The 23,566-nt window shown below is 41.1% G+C and overlaps 1 protein-coding gene and 1 long non-coding RNA gene across 5 annotated transcripts in view; both read left to right on the forward strand.

Moving 5' to 3' along the window:
• The window catches only part of TCEANC2 (transcription elongation factor A N-terminal and central domain containing 2), a 33,594-nt gene that overhangs the window by 1,002 nt on the left and 9,026 nt on the right, over nt 1-23,566 (forward strand). For all 4 annotated transcript variants that reach the window (XM_006737671.3, XM_081818433.1, XM_081818434.1 and 1 more), the window contains exon 3: nt 10,161-10,302. In XM_006737671.3, coding sequence (XP_006737734.1) covers nt 10,161-10,302 — 142 coding nt within the window. The remainder of the gene's footprint in view (nt 1-10,160; nt 10,303-23,566) is intronic.
• LOC145721268 (uncharacterized) lies at nt 11,621-20,028 on the forward strand. Its single transcript, XR_014144864.1, has 2 exons — nt 11,621-18,838; nt 19,442-20,028. It is a non-coding gene; the product is annotated as an uncharacterized LOC145721268 (long non-coding RNA).

The raw sequence follows: 23,566 nt of genomic DNA on the forward strand, positions 1-23,566 counted from the left end.
GGTGCTTAGTTCTACTATGGAAGACCTATGAATTCTTTCTTGCTATGCTTTCTCCCCAAAGTGTTCTGGACCACTCCTAATTTGTTTTCTCCCATTCTGTACAGACTTTCATTTATCAATTCCCACATGCACTTTTCTTACTCTTCTGATTACTTTGGCTGTATGGTATGTTTTGCTGGCTGAGAGAACAAGCCCCCTCTTATTTTTTTTGCAAGATTTTCCTGTCTGTTAGGAACGTTAAAGTACGAAATATGATTCTGTGTACTCTGTACAAACTCAGTAAGGCTGGGTGGTGATATTCTACTTTCGAGCCTTATTGGCCAGAGCTGTATCACATGGCCTTCACAGCTATAGCTGAGACTGGGAAACACTGTGTTAATGGACTCTTTGCAACCTCTGCATGTCTGATTTCTGTTCACAGAGAAGAGGCAAGGAATAAATACAGGATAGACAATAATGAATCAATGGACATGGGTACCCAATTAATGATAAAGTAAAAATTATTTCACTAAAAACAAACATATTTGTAATTGGTTCCCTTTGCCTCCTTGACCTTTTACATTTCTGGTCTTTTCAGTTTCCTTTATTGGTTCCTCCTCCTCCACCAGACTCCTAATATTTGTGCTCCCCAGAGCTTCGTCATATTTTATGTATTTGGCCAGGGTAACCTTATTTATCTTAAGGCTTCCCATGCTGATGACTGCCAGACTTGTACTTCGAGCCTATATCTCTGACGATGAGAATGATATCTGGGGCTAGAGAAGGTGTGCACAGGGCTGTGATAGCAAGATGGCGTTCTGAGTACTTGACCTATGTACTCAGTTGGACTCCTCTTCTAGATGTGCCACAGGGTTACCAGAACCAGATTAGAAAGCAGTGCAGGGGTGTATAAACAGAAGCCCTGAGTTCTAGGCCCTCCGGTGCAACTAGGTGGTCTTTAGCAAATCATTTCCTTACCTAGGATCTCACTTTGTCCTCATCTGGAAAATGTGGGGTCGAACTTTATCAGTATTTTTTTTTTCGAAGATTTTATTTATTTATTTGAGAGAGAGAGCATGAGCCAGGGTGGAGGGGCAGAGGGAGATGGAAAGCAGACTCTCTACTGAGCAGGGAGCCCGCCATGGGGCTCCGTTCCAGGACCCTGGGATCACAACCTGAGCTGAAGGCGGGCACTTAACTGACTGAGCCCTCCGGGCACCCCTATTAGTATTTCTTCAAAGGAACATTGTTGTCATGTGGGGCAAGGTAATTCTTCATTATTTGGAACTGTCCTGTGAGTTACTGAACATTGACCCTCCCTGGCCTTCAGACACTAAATGCCAACAGCACCTCCCATTGTGATAAGCAAAACTGTCCTCATGTATTTCCAAGTAGCCCTTGGTTGAGATCTGCTGAATTCTAGATGGTCTTTAAAAATCTCTTCTGGTCTTGGAGTTCTGTGCATAATCAAAATTTTCAACTGTCTCTGTTTTGTCAGAGTACTCATGGAGTTGTATACAACAGTGACTCTCAATGACAGATGGTGGTGGGCAGGATTGTGATATCAAACTGGAAGAAAAAGAGAAGGGTAGTAATTGAACTACTCATACACTCATATACAAACATCCAGATTCTGATATACTTCCACCTGCCTCTTCTCCCCTCTGTGTCCCCACTTATGCCCCAATTGAGAGTCCCTGTGTGAAGAGAATGCATCATGTGAAGGTTATGGAAGCAGAATAAGCAATAGGCGTAGAGAGAATAACATTCCTCTTAAATGCAGTAGCTTTTCTTCCAGACCTGTTCTTTATTCTCCTGTATTTACTTTTATTTATTTATTTATTTATTTATTTATTTATTTATTTTAATTTACTTTTTTAGAGAGAGCACATGAGTGTGAGCAGGGGAGGGGCAGAGGGAGAGGGAGAGAGAGAGACTCTTAAGCAGACTCCATGCTCAGTGCAGAGGTCGTGACCTGAGCTGAAATCAAGAGTCAGACACTTAACCAACTGAGCCACCCAGGTGCCCCCTCCTGTATGTACTTTTAAATCCATATACCAAGTAACTGGGACTAGAAACTTGGAAACTATCCTTAACTCTTATATCCAGTTTTCAATTCTGCCTCCTAAAAATCCTCCTTGTCCTTACATCTCCCACTTTAAATTTAAAACTCTCTCATCTAGGGGCACCTGGGTGGCTCAGATGGTTAAGTGTCTGCCTTCGGCTCGGGTCCTGATACCAGGGTCCTGGGATTGAGCCCCACATCGGGCTCCTGGCTCGGCGGGGAGCCTGCTTCTCCCTCTCCCTCTGTCTCGCCCCCTGCTCATGCTTTCTCTCTCTCTCTATCTCTGTGTCTCAAATGAATAAGTAAAATCTTTAAAAAAATAAAAATAAATAAATAAAAATCTCTCATCTAGAGCAGTGCCATGGTCTGGTAACTTGTCTCTCTGCCTTTGACATCCTCTCTCATTCTCCCTTCCACACTTAAGCCAGAGAAATAAAAAAGACAGTCTACTCAGGTCACTTCCCTGCCTCATCCTTCAGTGGTTTCTCATTACCTATCGATGAAGACATTTCTTTTTTTTTTTTAAAGATTTTATTTATTTATTTGAGAGAGAGAATGAGAGAGAGAGAGCACATGAGAGGGGGGAGGGTCAGAGGGAGAAGCAGACCCCCTGCTGAGCAAGGAGCCTGATATGGGACTCGATCCCGGGACTCCAGGATCATGACCTGAGCCGAAGGCAGTCGCTTAACCAACTGAGCCACCCAGGCGCCCGAAGACATTTCTTTATATGGCACCCAAGGCCCTCTGTGACCTGGTACCTGCCTCATCCCCTGCTGCTCTTATTGTTTACATTCTGTCCAGTGTCAGCCAGTCACAATTTCCCCAAGATGGTGTGGTGTTTCATACCTCCGTACCTTTACATATGCTGTCCTGTTTGCCTGGAATGGCCTTACTCTCTTGGCTTGGTGGCAGTATAGTGTGGTAATTAAGAACACAGACTCTGGAGCCAAACTGCGTATGTTTAAATCCCAGCCATGCCACTTATTATTTGTGTGCCTTGGGCAAGTTATTTAACCTCTCTGTGTCTTTATCTATAATGATAATATCTATTTTATAAGGTAGTTATGAAGGTTGAGTGAGTCAATATATATAAAGTGCTTGGAACAGAACCTGACACATACTAAGTAATGTGCAAGTGTTTGCTGTTACCATCAATTTATGACTTCCTATTTGTCCCCCATGACCTAGTTCAAGTGTCTCCTCTACTGTGAGGCCTTTCCTGATCACCCTTCTGTCCCCCAGACAGAAAGCCAATCTAATCATTCCCTTTCCCTCAGCCATCCCGGTGTCTTTTTTTTTTTTTTTAAGGATTTTATTTATTTATCTGTCAGAGGGAGAGAGAGCACAAGCAGGGGGAACAGCAGGCAGAGGGAGAAGCAGGCTCCCCACTGAGCAGGGAGCCCGATGTGGGACTTGATTCCAGGACCCTGGGATCATGACCTGAGCCGAAGGCAGATGCTTAACCGACTGAGCCACCCAGGCATTCCATCCATCCCTGTATCTTAAACATGCCCCTGTCATTGCCCTTATTTGTGCTATATTGTGTTTTTTTAAATGCTCTACCGCACTATACTCTGAGCTTCTTGAAAGACTACCATCTTACTGAATTTTGTGTCCCCAGTACTCGGCACAGGGTTTGGTACATAGAAGTTTACAGTGCATTTTTCTGAATGACCAAATGAACTAAAACTGTAAAAGCCTTGGCATGGCATATGAGACCCTTCCTGTTCTACCCCAGGGAGCCTTCTCATTCCATCCCTTATAGCTCCCCTTTCCCAGGAATGTATTCCAGCCATACCCCATATTTTGCTGGTCTCTGTATGAATTATTCTCTTCCATGTCCCCAGGGATTTGACTTGATGCTGGTCCCTTTTCCTGGAAAACCTTTCTCTTTCTTTTTATGGAGACTGCTCTACTCATTTGTGAACATGCTCAAGTGTGACTTTCCCTGTGAATCCTAGATTATAAATTTCATGAATACAGGGACGTTGGGAATTTTATTTACTTTTGTATCCTTGGACCTATCACAGTACTTGGCACATATTAAGTGGTCAATAAGTATTTGTTAAATAAATGAATGTTGAAGTGCTTTCTGGGTCCGTTGGGAATTAATCCTTCCCTCTTCAATACTGTCTTAGTACTTGGTTCAAATATCTCTCATAGCACTTACCTCACTGTATTTTAATTATCAGATTACCTGTACTTTTCTGTAGTCTACTATAAACTCCTGAGGACCACAGTATCTTATTAGGTTCTGATTCTGCTCCAAGACCTAATGCAGTGCCCGCTACATTGTAGGTAAAAATTTATTGAATAAACAGTAATCATTCTTATTTGGGGATGCCTTTGCAGGGTCTGGATAGTAAACTATTTAACAAATATTATTGCAAAACAACTTTATGCCCAGCAGTATGCTAGATACTCCAGGGAACATAAAAGAAATTTAAGATAAGAGTATGAGCCCTCATGGGACTTCCTGTTGGGGGATCATATTATAAGAAATTAATAAGTAATGATAGATAATCATATGTGGTCCATTACAAAATTGTTGTTTAGACAGTAAGGGTTAAGAGTTCAGAGGAAAGAGCTCACTGTCTGTTTTAGTGCTCAGAGCACCTTACAGGGTTGAAAAGATTTGGCTAGGTAGAGGGAAGTAGTGACACAGAACCTCTCAATAAGCAGTACTTGCTTTCTCTTTCCTTTGTGCCCACACACATGCTTACTTTATGTGTACACAATGACAACTTAAAAGCAAATTGAGTTAAATGTGAATTCTAGAGAGTTAGATCTATTCTGCCAAGTAACTTATTCCCACACACCAGCATCACATTTAAATGCCAAGAATCTGCTGAATGTTCAAGCCTCAATTTCCTCGTCAGTAACATCAGAAATAAGTTTATGTAACCTGCAGTGTTATTATGAGAGCTAAATAGATAAATGCAGATCAAAAGGGCTAAGCATTGTGCCTGGCATGCAGTAAAACTGATCAATAATTTCCTATTTTCATGTGTGGAAAAGGAAAGGCTTGTGTAGGAAAACTAGAGCCGGGACCAGTGATGATGAGAGCAACAGTAATAATTACCGCCAGTGTTTAAGAGCCCCTTTCTCTGGGCCAGGAATTGTGCTAAGTGCTTTACATGCATTAACTCTTTAAATTCTAATAACAGCCCTGTGAAATGGATGCTTTTATCATTTATATTTTAGAGATGAAGAATCTAAGGCACAGAGAGATTAAGTAGCTTGCCCAAGGTCATGCAGCTGTAAGTGGCAGAGTTGGGATTTGTACAAAACAGTCCGGTTCCACTGTCTGCCCCCTATAGGGTGAACTAAGAAAGTGGAGCTTTCTGAATGTCAAGCAGAGGGGGTATAACAATCTTGGAATATTAGGAACATTGGACTTCTGTTATCGGTTTATTACAAGTAATTTTGCCATAGCCTTATCACATTGAATAAAAGTGAGACCCAATAGAGCTCGTGTAGTATACATTTGAATGGTAAAGGTTAATTTGGTTAATCTCTTCTTACTCCCTTAAGGGAAAGTGATTTGTTCTGTTGGTTGCAATCGGAGGGTTTTTTTGTTTTTTTTTTTTAAGATTCTAGGATGTGCTAATTCTTTCAGGTTTAGTACTTGAGAATGCTCTGTAAACCTTTGCTCCTTTTGTAGGATTGAGCAGCCAATAGATTGTTCCCTGCCCCCTGTGGTGGGATGGTTTCCATCTTGTCAAACTTGATGTTTCAGCCATCCACAACTTAAGACCAGATGGTACAGGAGAAGGCACATCTTCTTTCTGGTGATAACCTTTCCACTACTCGTGTACCTCCCCTTTTGATACCTTGTGTCCACTTCCCTTGTTCCTCTAAATAATTCAGAGAACAACTTGAAATACCTGTTTTGGGACCCATATTTGGACAGAAATAAGGAAACATTCTTGGATATATATGGAATTCCTCTGTTCTGGAATTGACTGTAGATTTTTCTATTTCTAACCTGAAATTTCAGATCTGAAAACTACACTGGACTTCGGTTCTTAAGGGTAGAGATGGCTTTGTTCAATTATACCTACTGTGCACTGGGGAGAGGGAGACAAATTGTTCAAACTCTCAAATGGCTCATAGTCAGAGGGGAAGACAGCCTTATAAGAAAGTATGTGCATAAAATGCAGATACAGTAATAGAAGTATGTCCACATTACAGAGGACCCAAAAGGGAGTGTGGTCAGATTTGGTAGGAGAGAGTCAAGAAAGGCATCAGAAGAGGGGATGCTTGAAAAGAGTCTTAAAATATAAATAGGTATTTATCATATGGTTGAGGCAAAAAAAAGAGCATCCCAGGCAGAGGGTGTGAAATACTGCAATTCATTTAGGCAGCTTCAAATAGTTTGCTATAGCTGGAGCAAATTATGAGGCTGAAAAAGATGTCAGGAGCCAAGTCATGTAAGGTCTTTTATGCCATGCTAGAGTTTGGGTTTCTGTAGTTTCCATATACTGGAGTGGTCTGATGTGGAATCCCTAACCTCATTCCAACCATGTAGAAATGCTGATAAAAAGTCTCTAATACACAGCTGAGCTTGAAAGCAAGAAAGAGAAATCCTCAGATGCCAGGAAGAGAGAGGAAATTCAAACCCTGAGCTTTAAGTGAGAGCTGAAGCTAAACAGTTTTATGAAACCAGATATAATGCTTGGGGTGTGAGGTATTAGGACCAGTATGGGAACTGCAGATAAGGCCTCAGGCTAACAATTCCCACTTGCAGCTGGGAGCCAAACAGGTGAAAAATGTGAAAAATGTGAAAAATGTGAAAAATGAACTTGAAAAATTCCATCCACTAGTCCAAGGAAACAGCATGAAGACTGTGATCTTCTCAGGGGTTTTGGATGGAAAAAGAATTGACTACGATAAATTAGAACCCCACACTTATCACTATGCATAGTTTTAAATTTACACTCTGGGCAAAACTGAAAAAAAAATAGTATAAAAACTGGTATAGAAACAGAGAAATCCAGAGGCTTTGGCCAAGGCAAATGTGAGATTTCCCTGTTAAAACACCTCACAACCTAGGGCACCAGATTCCCGTAGAGAACAGTCTCCATTAAAGATGAACTCATGGTCAGAATTACAAACTCTCCAAGAAAATTGATTTCCCAGAGAGAGAATGAGCAGAAAGAGATAAGTAAAAGCATTTCTACCCCAAGAAGTGGCGATAAGAGTACAACCTCAAAGAGATCTTTATGTGAATTTTCACAGAGATAAAGAAAAGATGTTAGACATTGTAAGAAAAGAACAGGATAGTATGAAAAGAAAGTGGGCAGATTTTGAGGAAAATATTAAATCATCTGATGAAAAAATTATTTGCTGACGCAGAAACACATTGAATAGGTTAAAAGTAGACAGGCTATAGCTACAGAGAGAAATAGTGGATTGGAAGCTCGATGTGAGGAAATCACTTAGAATGCATCACAGAGAAATAGAGAAAAATAGGGAAGAACAGTTAAGGTACACGAAGGACAGACAGTCGTTTATATTTCTAATAGGGGTTTCTACAGTAGAGGCTTATGAGGAGGATAGTGATACAGATTTCACTGAGCATACATCTTAAAAACTGTAAGGATGAACACTAAAATGATAGCAGTAGAGTGTATCATTTCCAAACCATAAAGAAAAACAAGAGCAAAGAAAACTTAAACTGTTAAAATCAAAGATAGGAAAAGAAAAAGAAGCAAAGAGGAAGTGTATCCAGTTATATCAGTAACCATAATAAATGCAAATGGATTAGGCATGCCTGTTAAAAGATAGAGATTCTCAGATTGGATGGTGGATGGGGGCAAAATAAAGCCACCATAGGCTATTTTAAGCATAATGACCCAGAAACGTTGAAAGTTAAGAGATGGAAGACAATATTGAATGTGTCATAGGCAGGAATTCATCCAAGCAGTTTTTATAACTGGAAAAAATATTAGGTGAGGGGTACCCTGAATATCCATTAGGGGAATAGATTTTAGAATTCTAAGACATTTATATATAAAAATAATGGAATACTATTCATTACTATTAAATGGATCAACTGGGTTTATATATATCAGTATGAATGAATTGAGAAAATATAATGAGTGAAAAAAGCCTTTTGCAGAATATGATATTTATACTTTACACCTTCTTCCTATTGAAAATATCCCCTTACCTGGTTTCATTTATTTATTTTACATACCTTTTAACACTAATGATACTGCTTTGTACTGTAGCAGATCATAACAAAGGACTTGTCTCATTTTTGGCTAAAGCACCTAAAGGCTGAGAACAAAGCAGAGTGTTCCCAAATGAGACTCTAGACTGCAGAACTTGTGAAGGCAGTATGTGAAAACCAATTTTGGAATCCTGAACGCATCACCTAAAAGGAAGAGAGAAGGAAAAAAATAAATAAAGGAAGAGAGGAGAGAGAGTTCCTTTGGATAAAGTGGGAGGGCAGTGGTATTTTCACTTGGAGAACTTGACCTCTGTTCCTGGAGCTGGTGGACACAGAGACCAGACCTGTGCCTGGGAAAGTCTAAACAGAGTGGCTGTATGGGAAGGCTGTTAACCCTTAGAATTCTTCAGGGCAAAGGTGTGGGTACAGCAGAGAAAATGCTGGCTGGCCTGGAGTAGAAATAAAGGGCTTAGGTTCACAAGGATCCTTGAAGGACAGTGACACCCCTACAGAAAGTTTTGTAAAGTGGTTTGCCAAAAAGCAGGGACTTGTAATCAGCTGGCTGGAAGAGGCCTTGCCAACATTACCAGAACTACAGGTGAGGTCTCAACAATGGGAGCTCTCCAGGGAACCACAGAAGCATCCCATACAAGAAAGAGTTAGCTTTACACATCTGCTGAGTCTAGAAAGCACACTAAAACCTGATTAGTGGAGTACCACAAAAGAAGGGAAGGCTTTCCCTGTCCCTTACTGCGCCTCTTCCCAGCTTCAAACTTGGAAGGGTCAGAGGTCAAAGCAAACAAGCAGATGGGGGAGCAAGGGAAGCAAAGATGGGGAGAGGAGTCAGACATGTCCCACCGTGGGCTGCTAGGCTGGAAGCAGACCCCAGCCAGGGAAGGGAATTGAGACTTTTTTTTTAGTTGCTTTTTATTGAACTATAATCTGCATGTAGAAAAGTGGACAAATCATGGGTGTACATTTTGACAGATTTTCACAAAGTGAACACACTTGTGTCACCAGTCTCCAGATCAAGAAACATTACTGGCATCCCAGAAGCCCTCTGTGGCCCCTTCCTTTCCCTAACTGGGCCTACCTCCCCCAGGGTAGTAACCATGCAAGATAAGATTTTTTTTTGGTAATTATAAAAGCAACTTTATTATTTTATCTTTCATGTTAATTTTTTAAAATTCTTAGTCAAAATAATTTCACAATTACAGAACAGTTGCAAGATCACAAAGAACTTCCCCATCCCCTTCACCCAGATTCCTTAATTGTTTATATTTTACACTTAATGCAAAGATGTGTATCAACTTTAAGTTGGTGATTTCTTTTTTTAGAAACAGGAGAGGAATGAGTTTAGTGAAGGATGTAAGGAGACAAACTGTAGAATGTTTTGTTATTTTATGCAAAACAGCAAAATGTTAACTTTTTTCAATTATAAATACTCTACCTTTTTATTTGTTTGAAGTTTTAAATTTTTTTCAAATAAGAGAGTTTGAATTTTATCATCTAGGAAGTGGGGAGCTGTTGAAGTAAGCTTTTTATTGTTGAAATAAATATGCCTTTATGACTTCCTTGCTCTCTGTCCTTGCCTGTGAATTAAGACACTTAAGTGAGCTGTAGGGTTGATTCACCTTAGTATCGTTTTTCTTTTCTTCTCATCCTTACTGCCTCTCTCTGCTAAGTGCCCAGCGGTGTCTGACATGGTTAGATTAAAACTTGCACTTTTCCTAATAGATGTAACTCTCTTCCTGATTTGCAGTAAGCAGGACCTGCTTTTAAGCAATTACCCATCATTTGGGGCCATCATACACACTGTGCTTTGGTTCAGGTCATAATCAATAATTCATATGTCAATAGGAGCCCCATTAGCTCAGGTGAAAGCAGATGTTTTTCAATGAAAATGTTCCATTTTCCAAATGACTTTTTTTTTCCCAGAGAGTTGTGGTTATAGAAGACATAAAAAGATGGAAAACTATGTTGGAGCTTCCTGATCAGACCAGAGAGAATCTAGTTGAAGCTTTACGAGAATTAAAGAAGAAAATACCTTCCACGGAAGTGTTAAAATCAACAAGGATAGGTATGTTCTTTCTGAATTTTATGAAAAGTGCTTATATTTTGTCTCCTTCCTTCATCCTTTTCTTCCTCCCTCAAACATTAAGTTATTTATCATATCAGCACTTCTCAAACTATCTATGATGAAGGGCTGTTGTTTAAAAAAATTCTCCATTGGTTGCAGACCAATATTTTTATGATATATAATAAAAATTGCCAGAAAAAGAAAATATACAAAATACATGCCCGCTTTTTTTTTTTATTAGATTCAACAGATACAGAATTACTCTGTCAAATTGCTATCAAAGTTTCTAAATGCTTACTTCAGTTTCTGTACTTAACTCATGGCTTGGTAACCAGCAGTGATCTAAGGATAACTTTTTGAGTGTGTTTGCTGCTGTGTGTTCAGAAATGTCTGAGACATGGTTTATGACCTCTAGAAACTTAGGGTTTGGTAGGAGAAACAAGCATGTAGATGATCAGGAGCAGAAAATACTGTAGGTTATAAACAAAAGCCTTTAAATAATATCCTGGATATCATTCTGATCTGTACAAGGTACGTGCTGGCACCAAGGACAGAGCAGTCACTTACATCTGGGGGACTCAGAAAAGGCTTCGTAGAAGAGAGGAGATTTCAGCTAGATCTTGATGTTAAATCTTGGCTTTTCTGTCTCGAGTAGAAATAACTTGCAGAGTGTGGTTTGTAAAAACAAAATGATAGCAACATTTGCCGCTACATCATTTATTATAGCATGGAGATATTTAAAAGGTAAGTCAGGGACTTCGTTGAATTGCCATTTTAGTACAGTACACAACTGTGAATAATATTCGAGGGAGGGCCAACATGTGTTCCTCAAGCTGCTCCCAGCTCCCTAGGGAGTCCAAGGTAGTCATTCACAGCTGCTGCTGTTGCCCTCGCTAGTGCAAACCATTGCCTTCTCTGCCTCCCCTTGACCTCTTGTTCATGAGAAGCAGAAGAGAGAGCAGCTTCAGACTGGTGCTAACAGCTGGCAAGAGCTATGTGAAATCCCCCGGAGGGCCCCCCAAGAGTCTTGAGAGTTGCACCCCTGTAATATAAACCAGAATCTGAGAAAATTAGATGCTTAAAGAACATAAAGCCCTATCATTATAGCCAAGGAGATTCTCCCATCTGCTGCTGGATTTTCTCTTTATAGGTTGTGGTCACTAGAGGGCAATAAGACCATTCATATGAGCCGGTAAGGTATCTCCACCAGTAGAGGGTACTAGTGATTAATATTTTATGACATGTGTATATGTACATATGTGTGTGTGTGTGTGTGTATATTCATATTTAGGCACACACCACAAATACCATTTCTGATCAGATCTTAAATATCAGTGGAATAGGCTGGAATTGTCCTACAAATACAGAACAGATGATCATTTAAAAAAAATATATTTCTGTTTGTGGGGCACCTGGCTGGCTCAGTCGGTAGCGCATGCGACTCTTGATCTTAGGGTTGTGAGTTCAGTCCCCACTTTGGACATAGAGATTACTTTAAAAAAAATTATTTCCATTTGTCCTTTGAGTACAGTTGTGAGTGTGCTTTTAAGAATGTGTGTGTCTAATGTTCATAGATTTCAATTCAGGGATCATAATGAAATCAAACACTTGGTTTGACTTAGGAGGAGCTAGAAAGTATCCAACTTTTGAGTCCTGACCCTACCCCAAGCCCTCCCTAAACCTGAGGTTGTATGGAATATAGGGGTTTCTTGGTTCCTTTGTAGTTATTTCACTTGCTAGGCTGAAGATTCATTTGGATCACTGCCTGAGAATGTTTACATTCTTCCGCCTTTAGCCTCCTGCCTGTCCCTATCCTGTGGGCTATAAGGGACACATATTTACGGACTACTTTCTCTGTGCTAGGAACTGTGTTGGCGTAATAATGAAGGAAACAGATATTGTCCCCACCTTTTTGGATCCTGCAGTCTAATGGAAGGACAGACAGTTTAACAAGACTTTATCATACAGTGTGATGAGTGCTCTGATGATGGGTAGAAGCTGGCCAACAGAGTATACGTGTTGAAAGTAGAGAAGGAGGTGTTGAAGAACATGTTAGGCAGTGGGCAACATCATGTGAGCTGTACGGAGGGCTGGAGGTGGGGGAGAACATGATGCATTCCAGAAACTAGAAGTTTGGTGTATTTGAAATGTAATAGGCTGGAAAGAGTGTGGCAAGAAGTGAAACTGGAGAGACAATCTTGACCAGATGGAGAAGGCTCTTTGTAAGTCTGCTTGGTCTTAGTGTGTGTATTAGTTATCTATCCCTGGGTAAAAATTCCCCCCAAGTTTAGCAGCTTAAGTATTTGTTATCTCACATTGTTTTTCTGAGGGTCAGGAATCTGGAAGCTGCTTATTTGGGTGGTTCTAGTTCACGGTCTCTTAAGAGGTTACAGTCAAGCTTTTGGATGGGGCTGTAGTCATCTGAAAGCTTCACCAGGGCTTGAGCATCTCAAAATGGCTCACTCACAGGACTGCTGATAGGAAGCCTCAGTTCCTCATCATGTGGGCCTCTCCTTACAGCTGCTCATGACATGGCAGCTGACTTTCCCCAGAACAAGCGATCCAAGAGAGAACAACCAAGATGGATGCCACAGTGTCTTTCATAACCTAATCTTGGAAGTGGCATGCTGTCACTTCTGTCATATTCTATTGGTCACACAGACCAACCCAGGTAAAATATGGGGGTGGGGGTGGGCAACTGCATACAGGTTATGAATACCAAAAGGTAAGGATCATTGGAGGTTATTAGTAGACTGGCTACTGTAGCATGTATTTCTCATTTATTTTACTTCCTGGATCTGCAGATTTATGTTCATTTGTAGACATTTTACAGCCATTATCTCATCAAAAGTGGCTCTCTCTCATTCTCACTATTCCTTCATTTTGGGATTCTACAGTTAGAAGTATGTTAGGCCTTTTATTTACCAAACCCCTTAGTTTATCAGTCATCATCCTATCTCCTTAATCTCACAGAATTCCAGGAAATTTCTTCAGATATGTATCTTCCAAGTCATTAATTCTCTCTCCAGCTCACTCTAATCTGCTATTTAGCCCATTCATGGAGTTCTTTGTTTCAGAGCCATTTTACATTTTTACAAGTTTCCCCCCCAAATCTGTCTCTTTTCAATAGTATTTGTACATCCTTGTCATTGTGCCTTTTCTTTATTTTTTAAAGGTTATTTACTTATTTGAGAGAGAGAAAGTGAGAGCCTGCGTGCACAAGTGGGGGAAGGGCAGGGAGAGGGCGAGAGAAAGAGAATCCTCAAGTAGACTCCCCACTGAACACGGAGCCCAACACGGGGGCTTGATCCGAGGACCCTGAGGTCATGACCTGAGCCAAAGTCAGACACTTAACCCACTGAGCCACCCAAGCGCCCTTGTGCCTTTTATTTCTTTAAGTATTAATATATGGTTCTTTTGTATTCTTCATCTGACTATTCTAGTACTTGTAGTCCTTGAGGATTTACATCTTTGTTTCTTCTGACTCTCATGGTGCTTGCCTTTCCATGTGCTCATTGATTGTTAATTGTGAGCTCATTTTTTTCTTTTAATCCATGGGAATTCTGTCAGGTTAGGTTGGAGCTTCCCTCTAGAGGGGATTAACTTTTTTTTAGTTTCTGCCAGTAGTCAAGGGCCACTTCTAACCTGGAATACTTTAGCATACCTTGCAAGGATCCCAGCTCAGTATCCAAGAGTCCCACGATTAGTTCTCCCACTTCATCACTGGCCCAAAGTTAAGTGTTTCAGCAGCATTGCTATTAACATCACCCCTTAGGATAATCCTACTCCTTTAGCCTCTGCTTACTTTTTTGGAGGAGGGAGTGAGGTGACTTTTATCCAGAATCTAGTTTATTGCAGTGCAGGGGTAGCTTTAGTCCACCATAAAGCCTAAGATCTTAAGGGTAATAGGTGGTTGTTATTGAAGGGTTTTGAGTAGAGGACTGACATATTCAGATTTACATTTTAGAAAAATCTGTCTACCATGTGGGAAAAATGTTGGAGAGAAGCAAACCTAGAGTCAGGAAGCCCAGTTAAGAAGCAATTAAAATGTCTAGGTGAGAAATGAGAGCCTCCTGGATGGGATAATCATCATGGGGATGGAGCCGTGTGCTTGGAATCAAGAGATATAAATGGAATAAAATCCAAAGGACATAGACATTGATTGGATGTTGGGAATAAAGATAAAGAAATGAAGGTTGAGGCCCAGATTTCTAATACGGGCAAATTGGTGGATGGCAGTACTGCTTATTACCATAGAGGTGGGGGCAATAATAAGTTCAGTTTTAGACTTAACTGTATTTGACATACCATGGGACATCCAAGTGAAAATGTCTAACAAGACATTGGACGTACAAGACTGCAGCTAAGGAGAGACCGTAAATATCTGTTTGAGAGTCATTATCGGCATATAGTTAGAAATTGAGGCAATAGAAATAGGTAAGCTTGTTCAGGGAGAATATATAAGAAAAGCTAAGAGCCAAGTCCCAAATCCTGAGGCACACCAATCTTGAAGAGACTTGTATAAGGAAACTGAGAAGGTATGACCAGAGAAACAGAAGGGAAACAGGAAGGAATGCTGTCATGCACTGGGAAGGAGTAGGGTATTTGGGGGGGGGGGGGGCGGCAGAGGTCAGCATGTCCATTGTTGTCAAAGGGCCAAATAAGTGAAATCTAGAAATTGCATTTTGGATTTTGCAAAGTAAGGTCATTAACGATTTTGGTAAGGACAGTTGCAAAGGCAAGATTAAGAGCAGAAGCTTGAAGAGAGAGGAGGAGGGTAAGGAAATGAAACTCATGGTAGATAACTCTTTCAAGAAGTTTTGTGTTGAAAGAGAAGAGAGAGGCAGCAGTATCAGAAAGGGAATGTGGAATGGAAGAAAGTTCTGATTTTTGGAACAAGGGAGACGCTAACTTGCTGGGTGACGGGCTCACAGAGGGACCTTGTCTGAGAGAATGGACTGGCTTCAGCAAGACTTGACTGAGGAGGTGAGAGGGAGTGAGGACGCCAACGTGCCTTTCTCTGTGTTGTCCTCTCCTCCAGCGCATTCCATCTGCCTTCAGACTCTTTAATTGTCTGCCACCTTTTCCAGCCACCTGTTTCTCTTTTATAGCCACCTCCCTTTAAAAATGATTGATACTCACAACTCCCATTTCTGCCCCTCCCACTCCTTCATTAAACTCTTTCTGTTCTGGCTTCTCCCACACCACTGTTCTTCCCTCGCAGGACACGAGTGATTTCTTTCTGACCAAATCCAATAGTCTTGTCTCATTTCTCATCTTCCCAGAACTGTGAACTTGAGACCATTGATTTACTCTCTTTTCTGTTGACATAAGTGACACTGAACTTGTTCCCAATTCTGTGTCGATTTTTGTATATATATGTTTTTATGTATATGTTTTTATCTGAGTTTATATTGACTCATTTGTTTGCTGCTTTGTTTTTTATTTGCTAACTAGCAACTCTGTGTCCGCAGGACATTGCTCTTTTATTCACTAGTACGTTTCAAGCATTAGTGTGGCATATAGCAGCAGCTCAGGATATATTGATCAAGTCCGTGAAAATGACAAGGACAAAGATTTTCTCCATGGCTCTTTCTGCCTTTATATATCCTGCTTCTTGCCTTTCTCTGTTTCTTCATTCTTGTCCCTTTCCCCTACCAGAGGGTGCTGTTCCATAAATCTCAGACCTCAGTCAGCTGCTTTAGAAGTACTTAACCAGAGAGCTTGTCCACTTCTCCAGTTTAACTGAGGTGACTTAATTCAGGTGAGTCTTGGGTATGCATCTCCTGTCCTCATTAATTTTTGAATCTTAGACTTTTAGAAAGGTTCTGATTTATATTCCTGCTACTTTCATAAAATATTACTAATTCAACAGGTAAAAATAGCATCTTGTTTTCATTTGCTGCATAGAATGGTTTTCTGTGTTTATTGGTACTTTGTCCTTTTTTGTGAACTGTTTGTATTATTTGTCCATTTACTGTTGAGATCTTACCATTTTTGTTATCTCTTTCTGAATTCTATAAAGTCAATGTCATAACACTTTTAAATCTTAGCTACTTCAATTTATAAACAAAGAAACTCAGGCCCAGAGAGATAAAGTGACTTATCCAGGGCCACTTAGTGAGGTTAGCACCAGAAATGTAATAAGAGCCCAGGTCTCTTGGGGCAGGGTTCCTTCCTGGTTAGCGGACAGACTGCCATTGTGCCGTGGACCCCGGCCATATGTGCCTTTATTTTATCACAGCATTTCTCTGGGTTCTGCCATCTGCACAAACTCACCTCTTTTAAGTCAGAATTTAGTGCCTTTTCTTATGTACCCCAAATGGGAGTTTTCTCCTAGTATTGCCATTTTAGTCAACATCCCTATGATTTTGCTCTGACATAAACTCTTCAGGTAGAAATGTCCAACAGGGAGCTGGAGCCGTGGGATTGAAGTGCAGATGAGAAATTTAAGACCAACAATACGTATTTGGAAGTCATCTGCCCAGAAGCATTTGCTTACAATCACCTAAGTGGTGAATTCTCTGACTAAAAGTAAAAGAAAAGGCTAAAGGATTGAACCTGAGAGAATGTCTGTGGGGTGGAAATGGGAGGAAGAAGAGGAGCCAGTGAAGAGACAGAGGGAGTGTAATTAAAGAGGAAGAGGGAGAGAGGCAGGGCAGTACAATGACATGCAGACTCAGGAGGAGAATGTTTTAAGAGGCACAAGAAATGTGTGACCTCACTTCTCTCAAGTGGTCTGGGAAGTCAAGGGCTGGCTGGGCAAAAGCCTTTGGATCTGCCACTGAATTAAGGGCTCTGTGACTAGATACCTTTATTATAGAGGAAATAAGTGGGCAAGGGGTATGGGGTAAATGTCTGGTAAGGCAGTGGAGTCAGGCCTTGCCCTCTTAACCTGATGAGCAAGCATGCCCCCCTTTTGCAATACTGTACATAGGAATATAATGGGGAAAATTATATGTCCATCCTATTGATCTGATTTCAGAGATGTCTTTTTTTTTTTTTTAAGATTTTATTTCTTTATTTGAGAGAGAGACACAGCGAGAGAGAGAACACAAGCAAGGGGAGTGGGAGAGGGAGAAGCAGGCTTCCCGCTGAGCAGGGAGCCCGATGCGGGGCTCGATCCCAGGACCCTGGGATCATGACCTGAGCCGAAGGCAGATGCTTAACAACTGAGCCACCCAGGCGCTCCCAGAGATGTCTTATTTTCATTTATGACTGGTTAACAACAGCAAAAAACCCTGTATCACAAAGTACTTTCCCATCTGTGATCTCATTTGATCCAGATAACCATTGTGTGAGGGAAATGTTACGATTTTCTCCATTTTACAGATGGGAAAACTAAGGCTTAGAGAGTTTGAAGTAATTTGCCCTTGGTCAGAAAACCAAATAAGTGACAAAGCTATGATGTACTTATACCATGTCATGTCACCTCTTGAAACCTAAAGGTGCACCTTTGTCCATGGTAAACTCTTGCTTGCCCTTCAAGACCCAGATGAAATGCAGTCTTCTAATCTGAAGCTAAAAATGTTTGTTGAATGAATAAATGAGTTAGTGGGTGGATGAATGAATGGGTATGTGATTTAACTTGCTCAAGGTTATGGAATAAGTTAGTGGCAACGACCTTTCAGATGGCCTTTTCTTTTTAAGTTGTTCCATAGATTGTCATTGCTTCAGCAATCTTGAACTACTTATAGATTCCTGTATTCATTTTCTTTTGAATAATGCCCTGACAAATTGCCACAAAATTAGTAGTTTAAAACTTGGAAACACAGATTTATTATCTTACAGTTTTATAGGTCAGAAGACAGGTCTCATTGGGCTAAAATCAAGGTGTTGGCAAGGCTGCATTCCTTCCTGGATGCTCTAGGGAAGAATCTGTTCCCTTGCCTTTTCCAGTTTCTAGAAACACTGCATTCCATGGCTCATGGTTCCCTTCCTTCATCTGCAGAGCTGGCAGTGGTGGGTCGAATTCTTGTATCTTATCTCTCCCACACGAGCCTTCTGTCTCTTCTACTTTTAAAGACCTGTGTGATTAGATTGGGCCCACTTAGATAATTCAGGTTAATCTTCCCATCTCAGGGTCCTTAACCTTAATCTTGTCAAAGTCCCATTTTCTGTGTAAGGTAACATAATCACAGGTTCTGAGGATTGGGGCATGGACATCCTTGGGGATCATTGTTTTGCTTACTACAACCCTTAAATGATGCCATGCTATTTCAGGTTCTGTCTTCTCCTTCACTGTGCTTCTTGTGTGAGTCCTGTCTTCTTGAACCATTGTCAAGACTCAGGACAAGAATTGCCTCTTTTCATGGTGTTCCCCGGCCCTTTTGTCAGCTGAATTGACTCCTCTGTCCTTTTGACCCTCTCTGGAGTTCCCCTTCAATACTCTCTTAGGATCCTGGACCGACCTGTAACACTTTTGTGTATTTTGTTTTGTTTAGGTGTCTTCTCCTATGCTTAGACCTACCTGGAGCTCCTTGGGTACAGGATTGTCTTGCTCAACATTCTATCCCAGTGTCTAGCACAAGGCCTGGTACATACTTTGTATTTGGTAATGTTTGTCAAATGAGCAAAAGACTGCTTCCTGCAGGGAATTCATCTTACCAGTGTGCTGGGATGCAGAAACCCCCTGCCCTTAAACCTAGGGGACTTGACTTAGATCATAAGACCAGCCAGTGGCACCGCTTGCTTTAAAACATAAACCTCATGGAGCAAATAATGACTTTGCAGATCATTAACTTCCTTGATGTAGCTACTGACCAACTTGTGACCTTGGGGAAAGGTCACAGAGCCTCATATTTTTTCATCTCAATCAGGTAGAGATAGGACTGTATGATCACCAGGGGCACAAGTATAGGGTTAAAGCATGAGCTCTGGAGCCACACTGCCGACATTTGAAACCTGGTCCTATTTCTTACTTGCCATGTCCTGCAAGTCACTGAATTTCCAGGTCCTTGGGTTCTTTACCTGTAAAATGGGGTATCATAACAGCCCCTGCCTGTTCTGAGGCTTAAACGAGTTAAGGTAGGTAGAGCATTTAGCACAGTGGCTAACTGTTGTTATTGTTACCATGAAATTCCCTCTCTGATCTAAAATTTATCATTTTGTCTTGCTTTTGTTTTGTTTTGTTTTCTAGAAGAAGGTTTCCTAGACACCCCTCTCTGCTCTTTTGCTGCCCCAGACCAACTGCCTTTCCTGCTATCACCTGCCTTGCGGACAAATCTTGCATTTTCCTGGGCTCCCTTACAGTACTGCCCTTCCTGGGAGGACTTCACTGGTTTGGCAGCATCTCCTGACCAGTCTGGGTAGAGGTCCTGTGGGGCATCTGTGAGGTGACCCCACTGCCCTGGCCTGAGAGGTGAAGCCTTCTGCCCTTTGGCCATCTCTCAAGACCTGTGCTCTTCTGATTGGGGAACAGCAAGAAGTTGAACAGCATTATCTCAACAGAGCTTTACTGAACACTCCCTGCGAGCCAGTCCCAGGGAATTAGGGGTTAAGTGTGTAGGCTCTGGAGTCAGGCTGTGTGTGTTCAGATCCTGGCTAAACCTGGCTAAACCCTTAGTAGCTGTGAAATGTTGGGCAGGTTACTTTGCTGAGCTTCATTTTCTCATTTGTAAAAGGAGATATAATAATAGTATTTAATTCATTGTTTAGTTATAAAAATTAAATGGGATAATTCACATACAATCTGGAGTAGTAAGCAGGAAGAATTCTTAATTAGAGGCTCAGGTGGGCATTTAAACATTCTAGGCAGAGGGAACAGTGTGAGCTAAGGCACAGAAATGTAAGAAGTCCAGACAGCCTGACCTGAAACAAACACCTGCAAGTTGCTCTCCATGACTAGAACTTAGTCCATGAAGGCAAAGGGGCAGAAGGGCTGGGGGTGACCGGAGAGAGGAAAGAAGGTAACAAGGTGAGAGGTAAGCCCAAAGAGCTTCCAGGTCATCAAGAGCTTGAATGTTATACTTAGGAATTAATTTGAGGGCAGTGGAGAGAGCCATTGAAGGGCTTTTGCTAAGGGGGTAATGAGATCAAATTGTGTTTTTGAAGATTTATTTATTTGAGAGCGAGAGAGAGAGTCGGGGGAGGGGCAGAGAGAGAATCTTCAAGCAGACTCCCCACTGAACACGGAGCCTGATGCCAGCTCAATCTCAGGGCCCTGGGATCATGACCTGAGCCAAAACCGAGAGGCAGATGCTTAACTACTGAGCCACACAGGCATGCCTCAAATTGTGTTTTTCAAAGGTTATTTTGACTTGAGTAATAAGGATGAGTTGGAGAAGGCCTGACTGGCGACGAAGATTGGTTAGTACGTCTCTGCAGTAAACCTGCAGAGAGGTGGTGAGGACCTGAATTAGGGTAGCAGTGAGGAGGAAGGGGAGGTGAGGAGGAAAAGGGAAAGATATAAAAAATGTTAAAGAGCCTGAAATGATGGGTGAATGGTGGTGCCTTGTGTGACAAGAAGTACAGGAGGAGAGACTGAGGGGGAAAATAAGGAGTTCCATTCCCCATTTTAGAAGTGTTGAGTTACTTAATCATAGGAAACAAACTGATGGTTGCTTCAGATTGGGGGATGGGGTAACTGGGTGATGGGCATTCAGGAGGGCACGTGATGTAATGAGCACTGTGTGTTATATACAACTGATGAATCACTGAACTCTACTTCTGAAACTAATAATATACTATATGTTAATTGAATTTAAATAAATTTTTAAAAAAGCGTTGAGGTACTTGCGAAAGAAGCAGGTGGAGGTGTCCAGTAGGGGACTGGATGTTTGGGTCTTGTGCTCAGTGAGAGCCTTTGGGCTAGAGATATATATTTAGGAGTCATCTGCTTGCAGATGGTAGTTGGACCACAGGAATGGGTAAGATTACTCAGGGAGAGCAGGTGGAGAAAGAAGAGAAGAGGCCAAGGACAATGCCCCCCAGCTCAGGTTCACTGATAATTAAAGGTTAGGTAAGACATATGCAGCCAGCAGAAGAGAGAGAAGGAACAGTATCAGGTGGTGTCCCAAAAAGCGGTGGAAGAGAGTATTTCGGAAGACAAAGCAGCATCAGAGGTCACAGAGGGAACAAGTAACATCAGGATGGAGAAGATCCATTGCATTTGACCAGCAGAAGGACTCTCTTGGAGGGACTTCTGCATCTTCATTTCTCGCATATCAGGCTGGATCAACAATGTCTTTCTTGGAGAGAGAAAAGGATAAGAAGGGGAACACATGGAAGGGAAGGATCTGTATTTGGAAAAATCTGAATGCCCCTCTGTTACAGCACAGCCCGTGCTGTTAGGATTGCTGACAGGTTGAGCCAGTCCATGCGATGGAGCTGAGCTGCATGCAGTCCTACTACTCACAGGAGACCCCGGGTAATCATTTCATTATAAATTCTTGACTTTTTTCTCTGCATATAAACAAATATATGTGCTTATATGTATACACAAATATAATTTTAAAAGTAAATATTGGCTCATACTGTGCGTGCTCTTTGGAGAACCTGAATAAAGTGATCATCTTTCCATGTTACTACATGTAGAGCTATTCCAGTCTTTTATGGCTGCAAAGTATTCATTGTTCAAGTGAACTGTAATTTATTTAACCAATCGGACACTTAATGATGGACTTCTAATTGTTTCTTGCTTTTCATTATCACAAACAGTACTGTAAGGGTATTTTTGTACACATTTCTGTGCACACTTTGGCAGGGTGAGTATAGGTCAAATTCCAGGGACTGTGTCTTACTCGTATCTCTTTGTACTAATCTTTCTATCTTATGGTACATTTTCCCCTTTCATCTGCATTTCCCCCTATACTTTAGTAAAAAGATGTTATTCTTCATATGGGTCTCTGATTCCACCAACATTTACTGCACACCCACTCTCCTGACCCCTACCTCCTGCCACTGTGTTCTCTGCTGGAGAGACAAAGATGAACATATCACAGCTCTTGCCCTCCAGCTCTCTTTGGTGGGCAAGAGAGGTAGCTGATCAGATAATTACAACTAGTTATAACAACTGTTGTGAGGGACAGAAGCACAGGGTGCTGAGGAAGCACAGAGGAGCAGGAGGAGAGGCACCGACCCAAGACGGGGGCTATTAAGGAGGACTCACTAGAGTAGGGGACTCCTAGACCGAGTCTTAAAGGCAGAATGGAAACTAACCAGATAAAAAGGGAAGCAAGGGTGTTCTAGGCAGACAGAATGTTAACTGGAAAGTAGGTGGGAGGGGACAGATCGTGAAGGGACTTGTGTGACAAGATACAAGTTTGGGTACAGCACTGAAAGATTTACGTGGAGGCGTGAAATGGTCAGATTTATGTTTTAGAAAAAATATCTCTAAAACAGGAAATAATTAAGTTTTAAAAAGGCCACTCTGGCTGCACTGTGGGAGATGCCATTAAAGGGTTCCAAACTTAGGCAGAGAGGCCAGTCAGGGCTGTTGGGAGTCAACTGGAGGCAACATGCCCAAATGTTACTTAACATTAACATACATGTTAATGTATTGTTAAGTGGTTTATGGTTTTTACTCATGTAAGTAGGATTTTTCCCTACTGTATTCAGACTGGTTATTGCAGGCATAAGAAAGCTATTGATTTTTTTAAAAAATATATCTAATATTTCTGTACTTTTTAAGTTTTTAATTCTAAGTGTTTAGTTGATTTCTTTGGCTTTTCTATGTAATTGTTTTTGTCTAAGTACTTTTGCATATTGATATATTTGATCCTTTTCCTCTTTTTCCATTTTTATTATGCAAATCTCAGACATACATAAAAATAAAGAAAATAATAGAACACACCCCCATATGCCTTCACCCAGATTCAGTAGCTATTAAGATTTGGTCCCACTTACTTCATCATTTCCATTTTTGTGTTTTTGTGCTGTTGCTTAAGTATTTTAAAGCAGAATCCCAGACCTTATTATTTCAGCTCTACATACTTCAGTATGCATCTCTAAAAATACAGGTATTTTCTTACATAACAACAGTGCCATTATCATTCTTAACAAACAGTAATTTCTTGGTATAATTTAATATGTAGTATAAATTCATATTCCTTGTGTATCTCAAAATCTCTTTTAATGGTTGATTTGTTGCAGTGAGGATTGGAATCATACATCGCATTTGGTAGTTTGAACTCCAAAAACTCTTAATCTGTAGCGGTCCATAACCTTACTCCCTTTAAAAAAAAAAAAAGAGCCATCAACAAATGAAAAACAGAATCAGATCTGTAAACACAAGAGTATAAACTGAGGGCTGCCAGAGGGAAGG

This window comes from Leptonychotes weddellii, chromosome 4 (assembly GCF_054177405.1).
Source record: "Leptonychotes weddellii isolate Sample4059 chromosome 4, ASM5417740v2, whole genome shotgun sequence".
NCBI lineage: Eukaryota > Metazoa > Chordata > Mammalia > Carnivora > Phocidae > Leptonychotes > Leptonychotes weddellii.